General features: G+C 42.7%; 1 protein-coding gene across 4 annotated transcripts in view; it reads left to right on the top strand.

Annotated features, from left to right (window-relative positions):
* Positions 1-19,951, top strand: part of RFX4 (regulatory factor X4) — a 158,382-nt gene that overhangs the window by 97,047 nt on the left and 41,384 nt on the right. For all 4 annotated transcript variants that reach the window (XM_044228053.1, XM_044228054.1, XM_044228052.1 and 1 more), the window contains 2 exons: positions 15,231-15,331; positions 17,369-17,427. In XM_044228053.1, the coding sequence (XP_044083988.1) occupies positions 15,231-15,331; positions 17,369-17,427 (160 nt within the window). The remainder of the gene's footprint in view (positions 1-15,230; positions 15,332-17,368; positions 17,428-19,951) is intronic.

Here is a 19,951-nt window from a genome sequence, read left to right as displayed (position 1 = left end):
TTTCAGACTTGAGTTTTTCTTTGAGCACTATTTGAGCTGCATCCCATAAGTTTTGATATGTAATATTTTAACATTGTTATTTCCTAGATATTTTGCAACTTTGGTTTGGAGTTCCTCTTTGCCCTAAAAATTTTTTAAAAGTCCTTAAAAACTTACAGTTGTTAGGAGCTGTTATTTTCTGGCTATGTTATTCATTTTAGCTTTTATTGCCTAGTGATTAATGACTGTTTTCTGAACTGTTCTTTCTTTTGATATTTTATGTGTTTTCTAATACATGGTCAATATTGTGACTCTTGGGAAAATGAAGCACTATCTATCTTCAAAGTGCAGACTTCGACAGATCTGTATCTGGGTCAACATTATTGTTATTTATTCTGTTGTCTTAGTACTGGTCCACTTGGACTGTTATGGACCAAGACAGGTAAATAGGTTTCAGACTTTTTACTAATATGTGCTTAACTATTTCACCTTGAATCTCCCTTAATTTTTGTTTTTGAATGTTGATGCTATGTTGTATGATGTTTTGATATTTCTAGTTGCCTTCTCTTCTGTGTAATACCTTCAATATGAATTGCAACATCTTCATTGTAAATTGTACTCCTAGCCTTATTTTTTTGGTACACTTAACATTATAAAGTCTAATTCAAAAATTTTTGGCTCAGAATTTAGGTTGTCTGATATTAAGATCATGACCTCTACGTTCTTTTTGTTTTCATCTGTCTGAATACCTGAATACCCTGTCCATCTTCTTATTTGTGACCTTTATAACTTACTTATGTGGAACCATTCAGAATTTGTTTTATGGTTCAATTGACCTTTTCTCTTGCTAGGTAAGTCTAGCCCAGTTACATTTCTTGACACAACAGATAATTTGTTCTTAGTTCTATCATTTCATTTTATATTATTACATATATGTTTATAGCTTTTTATTTAATTTTATTTTAAAAAATTCAGGCTTATTGAAATATACTTGATATATATCAACATTAGCCATTTTTAGTGTATACAGTTGACCCTTGAACAACACAGGTATTGGGGGTGCCAAACCCCTGTGCAGTTGAAGATTTGTGTATAACTTTCAACTCCCCCAAAACTTAATGACTGATAGCTGACTGTTGATGACCACAAGTCTTACCAATAACATAAACTGGCATAAAACAAAAACAAAGATTTTGTATGTTACGTGTATTATATACTGCATTCTTACACAGAGTAAGCCAGAGAAAAGAAAATGCTGTTAAGAAAATCATGAGCAAGAAAAAATAACTTTACCGTGCAGTATTTATTGAAAAACAATTCCCATGTAAGTGTGCTCACACAGTTCACACGCATATTGATCAAGTGTCGACTGTACAATCAAGATGTAGTTTCACCACTTTAAAAATGTTCTCATGCCCCTCTTCCTTCCACTGCCAGCCCCTTATCGTTCGGGGTTTGCATGGCATATCCTTTTCCACCCTGTTACCCTGTATCTTCATAAAAAATAGATTTCATGTAGCCAATATAGTAAGCTCTTGATTTTTTATTCAATCTGACAATTTCTACTTCTAGTTGCTATGTCTAGACCTATGCATTTAATATTAATGATATAGTTCATTTAAAAATTCCTTCTAACTAGTTGTTTTCTTTTTTTTAAGATTTTATTTATTTGAGAACGAGTGAGTGAGTGAGCATGAGCAGGGGGAGGGGCAGCGGTAAAGGGAGAAGCAGACCCCACTGAGCCAGGAGCCCAACGTGGGCCTCGATCTTAGGACTCCAGGGTCATGACCTGAACCAAAGCAGATGCTTAACTGACGGAGCCATCTGGGCACCCCTCTTTTCTTTTCTTTTTCTTTCTTTTTTTTTTTTTTTTAAGATTTGTTTATTTATTTTGAGAGAGAGAGAGAGAGCACAAGTACATGGGGGAAGGTGTACAGAGAGAGAATTTTCTTTTCTTTTTGTTTTTTTTTTTTTTAAATATTTTATTTATTTATTTGACAGAGAGCGAGTACAAGGAGGAGGCATCGCAGGCTACAGAGGAGAAACAACGTGGGGCTTGATCCCAGGACTCTGAGATCATGACCTGAGCCAAAGATAAACACTTAACCAACTGAGTCACCCAGACAATTCAGAGGGAGGGAATTTTCCAGCAGACTCCCCACTGAGCACAGAGACCCACATGGGGCCCAGTCTCACAACCCATGAGATCAGATCCGAGCCAAAACCAAGAGCCGGACGTTCAAACGACTGATCCACCCAGGCGTCCCCTACTTCCCCTATTATTTTCTATTACTTCCTTCTGTTTTTATCCCATTTTCCTCTCTTTGCGCCTAGTTTTAGGTTAAATTTTTGTATCACTCTATTTTATCTCCGTAATCAGACCGTTCTTTATACCTGTTACAAAAAATTTTTTAGTGGTTGCCTTCTTGCAGCCTACCTTCAGTGATACCCTGCTGCTTCCCACGCTGTGTAGGGACCTCTCAACAGTCTACCCCCAATTCATCCTCTCATTTTTTATGCTGCTGCTGTCACACGTTTTGGATTCGTATATATACTCTAAACTCACATGTGTTGTTACTGTTTTTGCTTTAGATAACTATCCTTTAGACTGGTTAAAGATACAGAAAACAATCTTTAAAATTTGCCTTCCGTTTAGTGATTTTTGATCCTTGTTTCTTTACATAAAATCCCAGTTTCTGTGATAGATTGTCATATCCCCTGCCTGAAGAATCTTCTAAAACCTCTCGTATTGCCGGTCTGGTGCTAATGAATGATTGTGGCTTTTGTTGGTCCAAAAAAGTCTTTATATCTTTTTCATTTCTGAAAGATACTTTCAGTGGGTGTGGTGTTCTGGATTCACAAGTTTTCTGTTTTGTTTTGTTTTCAGCACTTTACAGATTTTAATCCGTTTTTTTCTGACTTGCATGTTTGCACATCTATTCTACTCGGAATACAGTGTGCCTTCCCCACCCCCCCCCACCCCCTGCTGCCTTCAAAATTTTCTCTATCTTTGGTTTTTAGCTGTTTGAATATGACATGTCTAGTTGTTTTGTTTTGTTTTGTTTTTAATTCTGCTTGAGATTTTCTCAACTTGGATCTGTGCTTTGATGTGTTCCATTATATTTGGAAAACTCCCTGCCGTTATCCTCTGCTCTGTCTTCTCTCTCTCTCTCCCTTCTGTTATTTCAGTTACGTGCATGTCAGACCTTTCCATACTGTTCCACTACTTGGAGGCTCTGTGTTTTTTTTTTTTTTTAATTTTATTTATTTATTTGACAGACACAGATCTTAAGTAGATACACAGACACAGATCTTAAGTAGGCGGAGAGGCAGGCAGAGAGAGAGGAGGAAGCAGGCTCCCTGCCAAGCAGAGAGCCCGATGCGGGCCTCAATCTCAGGACTCTGGGATCATGACCTGAGCCGAAGGAAGAGGCTTTAACCCACTGAGCCACCCAGGCACCCTTGGAGGCTCTGTTTAACTTTTTTTTTTCCCTCTCGTTTTGTGGTTTGGTTTAGGTCATTTTTTATTGGCCTATCTGCAAGCTTAATGACTTTTTTTCTAGTATATGTCAACTTTACTGATGAAGCTGTTGATGGCATTCTTCATCTCTTTTGCCATGTTTTGTTCTTATTTTCATTTCTAACATTTCATTTTTATTATTTCTCTTTCTCCTGAAATTCCTCATCTGTTCATCCTTATTGTTTATCTTTTCCATGGGAGCCTTTGGCATATTAACTATGGTTATTTTAAATTCCTTGTTTGATAGGTTCTTTTGATTGCTTTGTCTCTTGAGAGTGGATTCTTTCTCTTTTCAAAATATTTCTTTTTGGAGTATAGTTGACCTACAATGTTACATTGGTTTCAGGCATACAGCATCGTGATTGGAAAATTCTGTACATTATCAGCGCTCACTGCAATAAGGGTAGTTACCATCTGTCATTATCCAACATTATTATAATATTGACTATATTCTCTGTGCTGTACCTTTCATCCCTGTGACTGACTTGTTTTAAAACTGGGAGTTGGTATGTCATAATTTCCCTTCGCCTGGTTTGCCCATCCTCCCTGTCCCCCGTCCTTCAGGCAACCACCAATTTGTCCTCTGTATTTATGAGTCTGTTTCTGGTTTTTTGTTTGGTCATTTGGTTGGTTTTTAGAATCCACATATAGGTGAAATTCTATGGCATTTGTTTTTTTGGTCTGATTTATTTCACTTAACATAATACTTTCTAGGTTCATACATTTTGTTGCAAATGGCAAAATCTCATTCATTTTATGGTGAAGTAATATTCTGTTATGTATCTATGCTACATTTTCTATATCTATTAATTGATGGACACTTGGGCTGCTTCCATATCTTAGCTATTGTAAATATGCTGCAGTGAATATAGGCATGCACATAGCTTTTCAAGTTAGTGTTTTGATTTTGAGTCAACAGCTAGAGTGGAATTACTGAATTGCATGGTATTTCTATTTGGAATTTTCCAAGGAACTTCCATACTGTTTTCCACAGTGATCGGATTAATTTACATTCTCACCAACAGGGCAGAGGGTCCCCTTTCCTCACATCTTCACCAACGCTTAGTAGTTTTTGCCTTTTTGATACTGGCCACTGTGACTGGTGTGAGGTAACATCTCATTGTGGTTTTGATTTACATTTCCCTGGTGATGTAACGTTGAACATCTTTTCCTGTGTCTGTTTGCCGTCTGTATGTCTTCTTTGAAAAATGTCTGTTCAAGTTCTCTGCTTATTTTTAATTTGTTTACCTGTTTTTTGGTGTTAAGTTGCATATGTTCTTCATATATTTTGGATGTTAACCCCTTATTGATATATCATTTGCAAATATCTCCTTCCATTCAGTAGGTTGCCTTTTTGTTATGTTGATGGTTTCCTTTACTGTGCAAAAGCTGCTTATTTTATAAAAATTATGTTATATATATTATAAAATGTATATTTATATATAGATTTTGTTATATGTATCTATATATAGATAAAGATATATAATAGTTTATTTTTGTTTTTGTTTCCCTTGCCTGAGCAGACATGTCCATAAATGCATTACTAAGACCAGTATCCAAGAGCTTACTTCCTAGGTTTTCTCTCTCAGGAGTTTTATGGTTTCAGGTCTTATATTTACATCTTATTTTGAGGGGGTTTGTGGGTATGCTTTTGTCTTTTTCCCAACACCATTTGTTGCAAAGTCTGTCTTTTGCCCATTGTATATTCTTGCCTCATTTGCCATCGATAAATTTCCCATATGAGCATGGCTTTATTTCCGACTCTCTATCCTGTTCCAGTGACCTGTATGTCCATTTTGTCCCAGTGCTTTACTGTTTTGATTACTTTAGCTTTGTAGTATATCTTAACATCTGGGATTGTGGTGTCTTTGTTCTTTCTCAAGATTGCTTTGGCTATTTGGGGTACTTTGTGTTCCCATATAAATTTTAGGATTATTTGTTCTAGTTCTCTGAAAAATACTGTTGGTATTTTGAGAGTGATTGTGTTGATTTTATTGATTGCTATGGGTAGTAGGCCCATTTTAACAGTATAAGTTCCTCCAATCCATAAGCATGTATTTCTTTATATTAGTTTATGTTGTGTTCTGTTTCTTTCATCAGTGTTTTATAGTTTTCAGAGTACAGGCCTTCCACCTCCTTGGTTAAAATTTATTCCTAGGTATTTTATTCTTTTTGGTGCATGTGTAAATGGGATTGTTCTCTTAGTCTTTTTCTGGGACTTAATTATTAATGTATAGAAATGCAATGGATTTCTGTATATTTATTTTGTGTATTTATCCTGTAACCTCACTGAATTCACTTATTATCAGCTCTAATAGTTTTATGGCAGACTCTTTAGGGTTTTCTATATATAGTATCATTTCATCTGCAAATAGGGACAGTTTTACTTCTACTTTACCAGTTTGGATGCCTTTGAATTCTTTCTCTTATCCCATTGCTGTGGCTAGTGAGGATGTCCAGTGCTCAATGGAATAAAAGTTGGTGAGAGTAAACATCCTTGTCTTGTTCCTGATTTTAAAGGAATAGCTTTCAGTTTTTCACTATTGAATATGATGTTAGGTGTGGAATGGTCATATATAACCTTTATTATGTCAATGTAAGTTCCCTCTAAACCCACTTTGTTGATAGTTTTTATTATGAACTGATGTTGAATTTTGTCAAATGCTTTTTCTGCATCTATCCATCCTTCATTTTGTTAATGTGATATATGATTTTGGTTGATTTGTGTTAAATAAACATCTTGGCAATAAATCCCTCTAGATCCTGGTGAACGATCCTTATAATGTATGGTTGAATACAGTTTGCTAATATTTTGTTGAGGGTTTTTGTATCTGTATTCATCAGGGATATTGACCTGTATTTTTCTTTTTCTGGTAGTGTCTTTGGTTTTAATATCAGGGTAATGCTGGCCTTATAGAATGAATTTAGAAGCTTTCCTTTCTCTTCTGTTTTTGGGAAAGATTTGAGAATAGTAAGTAATAACTTTTCTTTGGTTAATGTTCGGTTGAACTCACCTGTAAAACTTTGGGCTTTTGTTTATTGAGAGGTGTTTTTTTTTTAATTACTGATCAATTTCGTTTCTAGTAATCAGTCTGTTCAGATTTTCTTTCTGAAGAAAGAAATTTCAGATTTGCTTTCTGGCTCAGGCTGGGAAGGTTATATGTTTCTAGGAATTTGTCCATTTTTCTTCTAGGTTTCCAATTTTTTGGTGTATAATTTTTTGTAATAATTTCTGTGATGTCAGTACTTTCAGTTCTGATTTTATTGAGTCTTCTCCCTTTTTTCTTGATGAGTCTGACTAACGGTTTATCAATTTTATCTTTTTAAAGAACCTGCTCTTGGTTCCATTGATCCGTTGTTTTATATGTATCTCTTTCATTTATTTCCACTCTGATCTCTATTCCTTCCTTCCTTCTACTGTTCTTTTCTAGTTCCTTTAGGTGTAATATTAGATTGTTTGAGAGATTCTTTGTTTCTTGAGGTAGGCCTGTATCTCTATAAACTTTCCTCTTAGAACTGCTTTTGCTACATCCCAAAGATTTTTGGACCATTGTATTTTCAGCTTCACTTGTCTCTATGTATTTTTAAAATTTTTTTATTTAAATTTCAATTTTGTTAACATATAGTGTATTATTAGTTTCAGGGGTAGAATTTAGTGATTCATCAGTTACGTGTAACACCTAGTGCTCGTTTCATCAAATGCCCTCCTTAATGCCCATCATTTCTGCTGCTTTTAAATGGAATGTTTTGAATATATCTATTAAGTCTATCTGTTCTAATGTATCATTCAAAGTCACTGTTTCCTTATTGATTTTCTGCCTGGACGATCTACCCATTGGTGTAAGTGGGCTGTTAAGTTTCCCTACTATTAATGTGTCACTGTCAACTTCTCCTTTTATGTCTGTTAATATTTGCTTTATGTATTTAGGTACTCCTGCGTTGGGCGCATAGATATTCACAATGGTTTTATCTTCTTTTTGGACTGATTCCTTTATGATTATGTAATGCCCTTCTTTGGTCTTGCTACAGTCTTTTTTTTGTTTTTTTGCTACAGTCTTTATTTTAAAGTCCTTTTTTGTCTGATACAAGTATTGCTACCCATATTTTTTTTTTCTGTTTTCACTCTCATTTTGCATCCCTTCACTTTCAGTCTGTATGTGTCTTAGGTCTGAAGTGAGTTTCTTATGGGTAGCACAGATTTGGGTCTTGTTTCTTTAATCCATTTAGTCATTATAGGTTCTTTTCCTTAATTCTCTGTGTGTCCTGTAATTTTTTATTGACTTCCAAACAGTGGTTAGAGTAGAGCCTGGAGTAGAGAGTATTTATGCCTGGAAATAGACACACTTCTTTCTCCCAGTCTCTTAATGCGAGGAATTGAGTTTGTTGATTTGGGCATTGATTGCTTTGGGGTTTTGTTTTTGGGTACCCTCAGTGAACTACCAGATTCATATTCTTCTGAGATGCCCTGAGCCCTGGGTGCTCAGGTTGGAAGTTTGTTTATAGAAAGGGTTTTTCTCAATGTTGCTGCTACACTGTTAACATTGGGCCTTCCCTGTTAGGGAAGTAGACCTACTTGTTAGCCTCTTTGGGGCTGAGGTGGAGGTGTGGGGGGCCCCTACTCTCCTGGCTTAGTCCCAGCAAGCCCTCTGTTATGGGGGATTCTCAGTGATCCTGTCCACCCTCCCCGTCACCCTCCCCCGAGAGAAACCTCTAATAATCTAAGCCTGTGATGATTTCTACCAAGGTTAGAGAGCTTTTGCTTTTTATTTCCCCCACCTGCAATGGGTCTCTTTGTTTGCCTGTGGTCAATAGTGTTTCTGTCCATCCCCTAGCCACTTGAGGCTTCTGTTCCATAAGGGAGAGGGCTGGCTAAGACTTCATGCTTTCCCCCACAGCAGTGGTTGCTCCCCTCCTGCAAAACAGGCGCCTTAGAGATAGGCTTTCTCCATTCTCTGTTCTCGGGGACTCTTCATGAGCACTGGGCACGGTCTGTGGCGATCTTGTGAATAGATGTACATTTCCTTACACGTACATTTCCTTTGCATCCATGGCTCTCAGCGTTCCATACCACCAAGTGAGCTCACACGTTGACTTTAGCAATTTGTTTTAAAAATTGAGCTGAATTCTTTTAACTTCGATGTCCCACTTTCCTCCCTCAGACATAGATGAGCCAGTCCCCAAGTCCTCCTTTCTTTGGAGGTGATTGTCTTTCTGTGTACTCCAAGCCGTTGTGACCTCAGCTATCCAATGGGCTAAAGAACAGTTAGGACTTTGCAAATTATCTGGTTTTCTCTTGTTATGGTGGGAGTGTTGCTTCTTCTAATTTTCCACATTCTAGGTGGAACAGAAACACACCTAGAAAAGCAACAAAGAGTACATCCTGGTGGGATTGTGGTCAAATTTTAATCTTATGCTTTTCTATATTTTTCTAGTGTTCTAATTAAGACTAGATTATTTTTATAATCCTGTGCATATGCATATATAGCTGATTTTAAAATTTAAATATGCATAGGATTATAAAAATAAACATACACACACATATATATAAAATACATATATATATAATACATATATATATATATATATATATATGGACCCCTTTAAGCTTTGAGTTATTCTTTCTTGTGCATTGTTGAAGGGAACTAGATAGTAGCCAAATGTGTATCTTTGTTTTGTAGCGAAAAGGTACCTCTGGGGGTGGGGAGACAGGTCAGCAGAAGTATACACACCGTTATATGAGGGCTTCACATTACACTAGTAGTGCTTACTGGGTGTTACACACAGGCCAGGCATCCGTGGTTTGTTATGAAGCAGTTTGTGGGGTGCTAATGAAATGCTAACCCCTGCTGCCTACTCTGTAACTGGCTTGTTTTTATAGACATAAAAATTGAAGCTTAGGAGCTGAAATAACTTCATCCACCCTCAGTTGCAAATAAATGAAATAGCCATGACTCAGCTGTTCATTCCGCATTAAATAGTGTTTATTGATTCCTACAACACGCAGGGTGCTATGCGGAGTCCTGGAGCATCACATTAAAGACGACAAACGTGCTCCCTGCCCTCACTGAGCTCACAGTCTGCCCAAGGAGACCGTTTTTTTTTTTTTTTTTTTTAATGACATTGTTAATTGATTTGTATGATTTTGCCAAAGTGATCCTTGACTTGGAAATCCAGCCCCTTTCTCATGAAATCAGGAAGAAAAATTACTCCAAAGACAGACTTCATCAAACAGCTAACTTTTCACAATTTTATGTACTCCTTCATCCCTGAAACTTGTTTGAGTGTCTTCTATGTTGCTCGGCACTGTGCTTGGCCAGGGTAGAAATGAGATTTGACTTGGAGGTTCTCACCAGCTGACTAGCTCAGACCCACCCCTTCCCTTCTAACTCAGTAAAGCATATTGAAATATTCTCTCTCTCTCTCTCTCTATATATATATATATATATATGTATCTCCATATATATATATGGATACATATATATATCTTCTTCGGTGAACAAGTGATAATATAGAGATAACCATGAACCATTTGCTGTGTATTTATAAGAAAAGTAGATCATTCTCAGACTTGGGCTTGTCACTTCTTGTGACCTCCCAGGGGATCCTGGCATAGTGGTTGTTGGTGATGATTGGTTTATCGGAAGTAAGGAAGCGTGCGTGTGCATGTACGTGTGCGCATGTGCGTAGGAGTGGTGGAAGGGCGAAGATGAGATAGCAGAGAAGCAAAGAGAAGACTGAGATACTAGAGCTTTGGAGGCACACACATGCAGTCTTCAGTCTTGGCTTGTCCATTTGCTTGTTGGATCTCCTCAGACAAATCATGTAACTTCTCTGAGCCTCAGTTTCTCACCTCTCTACTGGGACTAACAGCAGTACCTACCGCTCGGGTAGGTGTCAGGGTTAAATAAGAAACTACGTGTGACGTGTTTAGCACTTGACACACTGCACTCATGAACAGCAGCTGCTATTAGCACTGTTGCTGTTGTACCGGCATCAGCCCTGGAAGTCATTCAGAGAGTTACAAGTGTGGAAATAAGATGCAGGAGAAAGGGGCACCTGGGTGGCTCAGTTGGTTGAGTATCTGCCTTCGGCTCAGGTCATGATCATGGCATCCAGGGACCAAGTCCCACATCAGGCTTCCTGCTCAGCAGGGAGTCTGCTTCTCCCTCTGACCCTTACCCCTCTCGTGCTCTCTCCCTTTCTCTCTCTCTCCAATAAATAAATAAATAAATAAATAAATAAATAATTTTTTTAAAAAGATGCAGGAGAAGGGCTGAAGCAGGAGCTATAGAAAAGAGAGCCACCTGCACAAAAGGGATGAGAAGCTGTAGCACTGGATTTTGGGGACAGACCTTGGGAGTACCAGCCTGGGGAGTGAGATGGAAGGAGACAGGGTAGTCAGCAGAGAAGGGGGTCAGACCACAGGGTGTATACCATCGGAGGAGAGTCTGTGAGAAAGAGGGTGATGGTCAGGGTCATCTGAGGCTGCAGGAAGGTGGAGCGGGCGGGGGGGCATCTCCAGGCTAGGTGATCAGGACGTTAGCTCCTCACTTGCTCATGTTCAGATCACTCCTAAAAGTCTGTCCCAGTTCCAAGTCCCAAAATAGAATCCTTTCCAAGATGAGTCTCTTCCTACTTTTCTTCAGTATAATAAAATCAAATGATTGCACAAAGCAAAAGGACCATCCCTGGTCCTGCTGCTTGCTTCCTGCTCCCATACAAAGGGCAGCTCCTCTACTCCAGCTGCAAGTAATGGCCCCTGGGCAAGGTGTCATGGGTGGGCAATGGCAGCCTGCCCTCCTGGATGGTATAGCAGCCATCAGATGATTACTCCACGCACTTCTCTAAATGTTGACCTCTGTCAAGAGTAGCCAACTACTCTGAGAAGTCTTCTCACTTCAAAGCTGGATCCAGTGTGCTAGTCACTGAGAATGTGCTAGGACTTTATTACATGTGCAGTGCTTTTGGTTCACTCAGTATTCAACATTTATTAAGCACCTCCTGTATATCAGGCACTGTGCTAGGCATGGGGGTACCTATACCACTTTTCTTTAATGAAGACATCTTTGACAACCTTCTTTTCTCATACAACCACAACCACTCACCAGGGCATCATGGTTGTCTCTGCCTTCCAAGTATTTTAATCTGACCATATTACATTATTTCCACTGTTACCATCTTCATTCAGGATGCTTTCTTGCCTGGATTATTGGGATAACCTTCAAACAGATCTCCCTGCTCTGTCCTTGCCCTTCTAAACTCAATTTTCATCTCAGGAACCAGGCTGATCTTTTTAAAACATATGGCAGGCTCAATAGTGTTGAGATAGTTGGTAGAGCTGGAAGTGTGAGGACACTGGCAGTTTCAGATCCTGTGGTCAGCACTTGAACCCAACCTCTGAAGTTGTTAAGGAAGGGAGAAAACTGGCTGCCTTCTGGGGCAGGAGCTTTCCAAGCTGGGAGAACAGCAGATGCAAAGGCCATGGTGAGGTTGTCAAGGACCTGACGAAAGAGAAAGAAAGCTGGTGCTGTGTGAATTGAGTAAGCTGGCGGGAGTGGGGGTGGTGAGAGGGAGTGGGAGGAGCTGAAGTCAGAAAGATAAAGGGGGCACAGTGCGGTGACTGGCACTATGCTAGGTGCTGAACACACAGTGATAAGCAAAATAGATACAGCCCCTTGCCCTCCACATCAGAGTATACAGTCTATTGGGAAAGATGGACATGAACCAGATAATCACACAAATCAGTGTGTAGTTACCAACTGTCACAACTTGCCCCTTCAAGAGGAACAATCAGGGGTTCTGACCTAGATTAGAGGGCTTCAGAGAAAGTTTTTCTGTGGACGTGACACTTGCTCTGAGATCAGATCAATGAGGAGGAGTTGAGTAGATGCAGAAGGGTAGGATGCTCTTGGATGGAAGGATGCCAAGGTCAAAGGCTCTGAGGTGGGAAAGAGCTGGGCAGAGGCAAGAGGGGTTGAAACATGGTGAAGAGAGAGACTGCAAAGTGAGGCTGGAGAGGAAAGCAAGGCTGGAATGTGAGCTTTGGGGGATCGTGGTTAGGATTTCGGTCTTTACCCTAAGAAGATGTGAAAGTATTGGGGGGTTTTTTAATCAGAAGGTGAACTAGATCAGATTTGCAAGTGTTTTGGAGAAATCCCTCTCGCAGTGTGGAAGACGAGGTAGAGGTGGGGAGGTGAGCAGAGCAGGTAGGCTCTTGTACCCACTGTTGCAGAAGCTGCAGTACTGGCCCGGGTGAGAGGTACTGATATCTGGGAGAAGAGGGAAAGACTGGCTGAGGTTGAGAGAAACTTGGAGATAAAAACTGGCAGTACCTGCTCGTAGGACAAGAGACTATTCAAGTGTCAAAAACCAGATACAGTAAAAGAGCAAGCAGCCATTATAAGCCTTACGGTGTGGTACAGAGGGCAGACATGGACCACTTGTGAAGTTCTCGTGCCTTAAAAAAAAATTGTAACTTCATTTGATCTGTTCTTTTGGGCTGTCAGTTTATGAGAAGCACGCAGGATAGATGAACAGGTTAAATGGCACTATGAGGATGTCAACCAAATCAGAGGATGGGGCATTCCAGGGAACAAATAACAGGAGGGGGGCAACAAACCAATGGCAAAAGTCTAAAGACTTTTTAAAAAGTCTTTAGAAATAGAACAAGGTAATTTTTTGTGCCATATGTAGACCTTATTTGGATCCTAATTCAAAGAAACCAAAAGACTGCTCTGAGAGAAATAGAAAATTCGAGGACAGACTGGGCTTTAGGTAATATTAAGGAATTGATGTTCATTCTGTTAAGTATACTAATGGCAACGATGGTTTTAAATGTGTGTGTGTGTGCATGTGCATACACATATGTACATGTTTAAGTGCATGTTGGAAGATGGACACAAAGTTTCTGAAACGATACATCATGAATTTATTTATAGTGTTCCAGAAAAGACAGAGCAGCATGTGATAAACTGAACTGCTCTTTATTAGAGCTGGGTCGGATTTACTTGGAGGTTTATTATACCATTCTGTCTTGGGGTATATTTGAAATTGCTCCATGCAAAAAAGTTGAAAACAAAAATTTTAGGGAAAATAGAGTTCCCAGTGAAATAGGCAACATAAGAAAAGAATGTCTGATGGAGAAGCAATGAGTTCAGTTTGGACATGTTGAGGTTGATGTGCCTTTAGAACACTAAGTGGAGGGGCGCTGTACGTGGTTGGTCTAGAGTTTTGAAGGCCTTTGTTCTGGACCCCAAAAGGTAGTGTACATAGTGACTAAAACTGTGGTCGCAGAGAAGTTATCCAGGGAAGGACAAAGTGTGACATGTGGGCCCAGGACTGGATGTGGAGAGTTGGAGGAAGTAAATGCCAGGTAGAGGGGCTGAGCTTTGTGGCTGAGAAGCAGTAGCCACAACACAGAGGGGCCACAACCACCGGGGGAAGTAAAGTGTTTCCAAATGAAGGAGAGGGGTCAGCAGAGCCAAATGTTGCCAAGATGTCAAGGTAGATGGGAGCCAAAATGAGTCCATTGGGTTCACATTTGGATGCAGCTTGCTGCCTGGTGGGAGCTGTTTAGCCTGAGGGACTGGAGTGAGCAAGAGGCGAAGGAAAGGAAAGAGTGTGGACAAGTGTCTAAAGAAGGATGTCTGTGAAGTGGAAGACAGAGGTGGCACCCCGAAGAGAGAGCATGAGGAAATAAGAGGGTTTATTTTTAAGATGAGACATGCTTGGTGAGAGGAAGAGGTGGGATACCCCAGAGAAGGGGCAGTCGTGGGGTTCCCGAGGAGGCAGGAGGGGATGACATGGGGTTGGCCCTTGATTCTGTCATGGTGGCCGGGGAGGAGAGCTGTGCTCTCGCGGAATGCTGGAAAGTTCTCCCTTTGCAGCTGTGTGGCCTGAGAGTTGGGGTTGGTGCCCACTGCTGGTGGAGGGTCTTGGAGAAGGTTGGCAAAGTGAGGAGTGAAGTTGGTGGGGCTGCCTGGGGGAGGGAGGGGAGGCCGGTAATTAGGGTCTGACAGGAGAGTCTGAGGGACGCTACCCAGGGCCAGGGCCAGGTAGGCGGTGTTGCGGGGTGTAGGGGTGTTGGGGGATGGGGGCGAGGACAGCAGGGACGCTCCATGGCGGCTGAGGTCCCAGTGGTGGCAAGCCGAAGGAGGACACCAGGGATGACACGGGAGCCAGCCCCTGATGTTCACAGTGAGAGCCTGAAAGCGGTTCTCAAAGTCCTCCTTGTTCCCATCTCCGGTACAAACGGCTGCGAACCTGCCGTGCTCTCACCCTTCACCCCCGGCGCCCCTAGACAGGACCTCTGCTCTCCGCACGGGGTATGGATTCAAGGTCAGGACCGCTTCCCAGTTCCTGCCAAGCGGCCCACGTCAGGGGCAGCTGGAACCAGGCGGGGGGGGGTGGGGGCCCGGGGGCACGGGGCCCAGAGTGGCAGCACAGGGTGCTGTCGGGCCCGCCGCCCTCCCTCCACACCCTTCACACAGGCTTGTGCAGCAGCAAACCAGTGACGCCCAGAGTGAGGGCGTCCTCTGGCCACCAGCGTGGGCACCAGAGCACGTTGCCTCTGGGCCCTGCTCATGCCCACAAGCGCCACGCGGGCCACCCATCTTGCCCGTGAGGCCACTGCTCCGAGTGACACTGGCACGGCCAAAACATGATTCTAGAACAACCCAGCCAGGTCGGGCAACACATGAGGCACTTAAAACGGATCCTTTCTTCCTTCAAGCTTAACTCAGGTGATCCGAAAGTTTGCCAAGCAGCTGGATGAGTGGCTGAAAGTGGCTCTCCATGACCTCCCAGAAAACTTGCGGAACATTAAGTTTGAATGTAAGTACAAAAGTGGCGAGCTGAGGGGAAGGGAAAACAACATTTTAGGGCCAAACAGTCTTACATTGGTTGTTCATAATAATAATAATAATAATAACTTCCACTTACTGTTTGCAAAGCACCAGATGTTAAGCCTAGCGCTTTTCCTGCATGAACTTCCTCAGTGTTCCCAAAAGGTGTGTTACAGGTGGCGCCCTTCTCCTTTTATGGCAAATGAAAAGGCTTAGGGGGTTAGTCAGTAGCAGAGGCAGGGATCCCCCCCAGGTCTGTCTGTCCACACCAGAGTGTCTGCTCGTCACCACTATCTTGTCCCACTTAATCCTCATGCTACCTCTGTGATACAGGGGCAGCATCCCCTCCCTGCAGATGAGGCTCCGAGAGGCAGAGAAACCTCCCGAAAGCCACCCAGCCACCCAGCCAGCAAGAAGGGGCCAGGAGTCAAACTCAAGTCTGTCCAACCCCAAACCTCAAAACCCCCAAAAAGGTGGTGACGGGAGCCAGAGAAAGGCTTCAGGGCTTCCCATACTCAATTCTCTGCCTAATGAGAAAGCCAAATTAATATTTCTCCAACGGGGATTAGGACTGTGATTTTTTTTTTCTTTTTCTTTTTCTTTTTTTTCTGCTGAGCATCACCAGCCATCCTCCCCCGTTCGTTTTGCCTGAGAAAACCGGTCCTATTCCTCTGTCCTGGTGTTTCTGTACTTGTGGAAAGACGCACGTGCTACTCCACAAAGATGAAATGATTTTAAGCCAAACAAAGTTTTAAGATATAGGTTTCTTAAAGCAGCATTTGAATACAGCTTGCCATTCTTGCCCGGGAATAAGTGGCGGCAGGGAAAATGAAGGGGATCAAATTACCCTCTCTGGGCAGGCACAGGGAGCCCTTTCAGACCCGCTCAGGGGCTGAGGCCACCTGCAGCGCCCAGCACCTACTGATAAAGCCTGCTTTATTTCCCGGCTCTCAGTTCTTTTCTTTTCATGAGCACTAAATTCCACATCACAAAGTTAAAGAAAAAGTAATTAAGGAGAAGGATTAACGATTGATCGGTCTGGAAAATTAGAAGTTCATCTGTGCCCCCACCCCCCCATTCCTCTACCCCACGCCCCATTTTTCAAACCGAGCTGGCTCTGAGTACAAATTAGAATAATCCCAGGGAAATTTCTGCTTCTTGACCAGTTCAGAAATTAATGAGAAGAATGCCCTGCGCCTGTTTTAATTATGCTGACAAAACAAACCTGTTGAAATTGGCAGCGAGGAGGTCTGTGGGACCTTCCACCTGTCGGGGCCCGCGGGAACCCCTCTTCCCAGGGAACCTCAGGGGGACTTTGAGGATGGGCGAGGAGTGGAAACACTCACCACTCCAGACAACTCTGTGAGAGCGGAGACCTGAGGCTAGCACATGGCTTGACTGCCTGGTGTTGAAATCTTCAGGTCATCCCCTTTCGAGCCATTAGCCTGTTTTATCACGGTCGTAAACAGGATCCGTGAAACTCACCAACAGGTCATAGAGATCATTCGATAAAAGTAGCAGATTATGAACGCAAAGCAGCATTCCAAGATACAGCCCAGGGTCCCATCCTAAAAGTTACCCCTCACACCACCACACCGCTGAGGCTCAATCAAGTTTCCCTATTAGATATACTACTTTTAAAGGGCCTTCTTCAAAGCTTCCACTCGATTCCAGCAATTATTTATGGGGAGAAGCGATTGAGCTTGCAATTAGCGAAATGAAAGACAAGTAAATAATTGCTTTTACTCACGGTTGATTGACGCCACAATTTCTCACACCTGCCAGTATGGCATGCGGTTGACTTTGAAATATGTACCCCAAATATCGCTGCTTTAGGAAATCATTGTCCGCATGGGAGAACAAAGAATCAAATGCAGGGTTTTGCCAGCGGGTGCATAAAAAATGGGGTTGGACAGGGAGATAAATTTAGGCCAAATAAGCCACTTTTTGAAATCCGCTCCTGGAAAATCCAAAGTGGGACCGTACAGCGTGCAAATACTTACAGACTAACTCTTCCTTCTTGCAGTGTCGAGAAGGTTTTCCCAAATTCTGAGACGGCAGACATCACTGAATCACCTTTGCCAGGTACGTGTCCTGCGGAGTCATCACATGTGAGGGGCACATGCACAGAACAGCTCCCGGGAGGAACTGCTGTCGGGCTGTTTGGTCTTTGAATGCAGCGTAATAGGTGTTTGATACATCCTTACCATTACCTTTAATTTCTACCGATAAAGAATAAAAGCATTAGGCAATCACGAAATAGTTTTGATTAACATACAGAATAGCTTCTGATGTCAGTCGCCCTTTAACCATGCATCACGTTCTCGTGCAAGTTTGCATTTCCCTTGAGTGGATGAGGCTTTCTCAGCCATGGCTGGCACGTGAGCCTGGACCATTCTTTCTCTCGAGAGGTGTTTGGTGCAGTGCAGAGATCTGGTGGCATCCCGGGCCTCGTCCCGCATGCCAACACCAGATGCCCGGCACCCCACCCCCAGGTACCCCCAGGTACCCGCCCCAATGGAGCCCAGGGAGCCCCGTGTCTCCTCCCTTCTTGGGAGTCGCAGAGATAAATGATTCAAATGCATAAAGGGGGTGATTTGCTGTGTATGCATCATCCCGAGGAGTTCAGAGCTTCACAGTATGTTAAATATTTACCCACTTTTATTTATTTTCTCCGGATTTTTGTTCTTTTCAGCACTAAAGTGACATATGCTTCCTATAAAAAATTCAGCAGTAACAAAAATGCATACAGTGAAAGGCAGAATTTCTCCCCGTGACTCCTTGGTGATGATTCGATGGCATAAAGCTTTGTGTTTCTCTTAAGTTTACACCTTAAGGAAAGGAATCGAAGCCTATTAAGGCCCCAGTTAACATTCGTTAGAACATTAATGATCTTAAAGCAGAAGGGGCAAACTGGTGGCTACAGGTCAGATCTGGGCCTCAGATGAGTGGGGTTATTTTTGTTTGATTTGCATGCGTTCAAAAATTGTTTTTACTTCATTGTTAAGCGTTGGCCCTAGGAGATGTCAGCTAAACAGCCCCTGAGCCACATTTCCCCGGGGCAGGAAGCGAGGGGATGGGCCGAGCGCCTCTCCATCAGGCACTGTCCTCTTGTCAGCCCCACTGCCTCTTAAGCTTGGCAGGACCCCCTCACTGCCGCCTGCCATCTGCCTGCCTTCTTTGTATGAGTGGGTTTTGCCACCTCTCCCTCTTATTGTGGGTTCTGGGTCAGTGCTGTTTATTCAAGGTCAAGGTTGGAAGGAGGGGTTTCTACTTAGAGTGACCTGCAGGAAGCCTCCAGACCAGTTCTGTATTCTGAAAATACAGAACTACAGAACTTTCAGAATACAAAACTACACCCCTGCACACCTCACTGTTGCTACCCTGCCCCCGGCATAAATGGCACAGTGGGTGATTTGGAAGATCTGGAAACCAGAGTTATACCTTCATGTTCATGCTGGTTGTGAGAGAGGCCACAACCGGGCACTGTTCCGGAATAGGGCAGAGCCCTACCAGGTTAGTGGGATTTAGGGGAGCAAACAAATATTGGCACAACAGAGAAACACTGCTGTATTTCTGAGGGTGCATGCCTTCCGATTCTTTCCCCAGCTTGGAAGAGCTGGGGTTGGATCATATTGGAGAACTAGGCCTGGCTTTGATGCCTCCCTCTGGGGCTCAGGCAGTTTAAGGAAGCCTTTGAGCCTTAAATGCGTGCAGGTAAAAACATCCGTACTTGTACCTACAGCTGCCAGCACGCGTGTGCGCTCACACACGTGCACGCATAAGCTCACGCTCCACTTCCCACACAGATGGTACTTATTTTAATCAGCATGTGCTACCTTTCCATCTTCACGTGACAAGCTCGGAGACACATTTCTGGACCAGCCTGGGGAACTGGGGTTGGTGACAGGAAGGAAACTCCTGGAACTTCCCAGCTAATATCCATCCCAGCAAGCTTTCCCAAACACATACAAGACAAGTCATGTTGAAACCCAGGATCTAAGCACCCAGGCCCTTTGGGGTTCACTAAGCAAGCAGCTTGGCATTCCTGTCGCAGCCATTCATTGCACAGAATCTTTTGAGCGCCTACTATATGCAGACACGATGTTTAGTGGTATTTGCCCTGAGCAGGAAAAAAAAATGTGAACGAAAAAATAATTAAAAGTGCTAAGTGTTAGGAAGGAAACACAATGGAAATAGAGAATAATGGGGCACGTGAGTGTGACTGAGACGCAGGGGTTAAGGAGGCCGCACCTCGGGTGTGACCTTGTAGTTGGAGCGTGCGTGATGGCAGGATTGCCGGGCAGGGTGAGAGCGGACCGTCCCCGCTGGCCCCCAGCCATGAGCCCTGACCCTGAGGTGTCCCTGCATCGCCACAACCAGCACAGACCTGAGTAATAGTAGCTCCTGTACTGAGCTCTTCCTCCCTAAACTATGCCCTTTTCAAACATTATCTCACGGAGTCCCCCAACAGCAGCCTCCTTCAGAGGCTGGGCCTCTTCCCTCCATTTTCTAGATCAGGAAACCGAGGTTAAATCTGCTAGCCCGCCCCAAATCAGCCAGCTGGTTAGCAGCAAGGCCGGAACTCGAACTCCATATATTTGAGTCC

Source organism: Neovison vison, chromosome 12, assembly GCF_020171115.1.
Source record: "Neovison vison isolate M4711 chromosome 12, ASM_NN_V1, whole genome shotgun sequence".
Classification (NCBI taxonomy): domain Eukaryota; kingdom Metazoa; phylum Chordata; class Mammalia; order Carnivora; family Mustelidae; genus Neogale; species Neogale vison.
The sequence above is the reverse complement of the archived record's forward strand: the minus strand, read 5'-3'. Positions and strand labels throughout refer to the sequence as shown.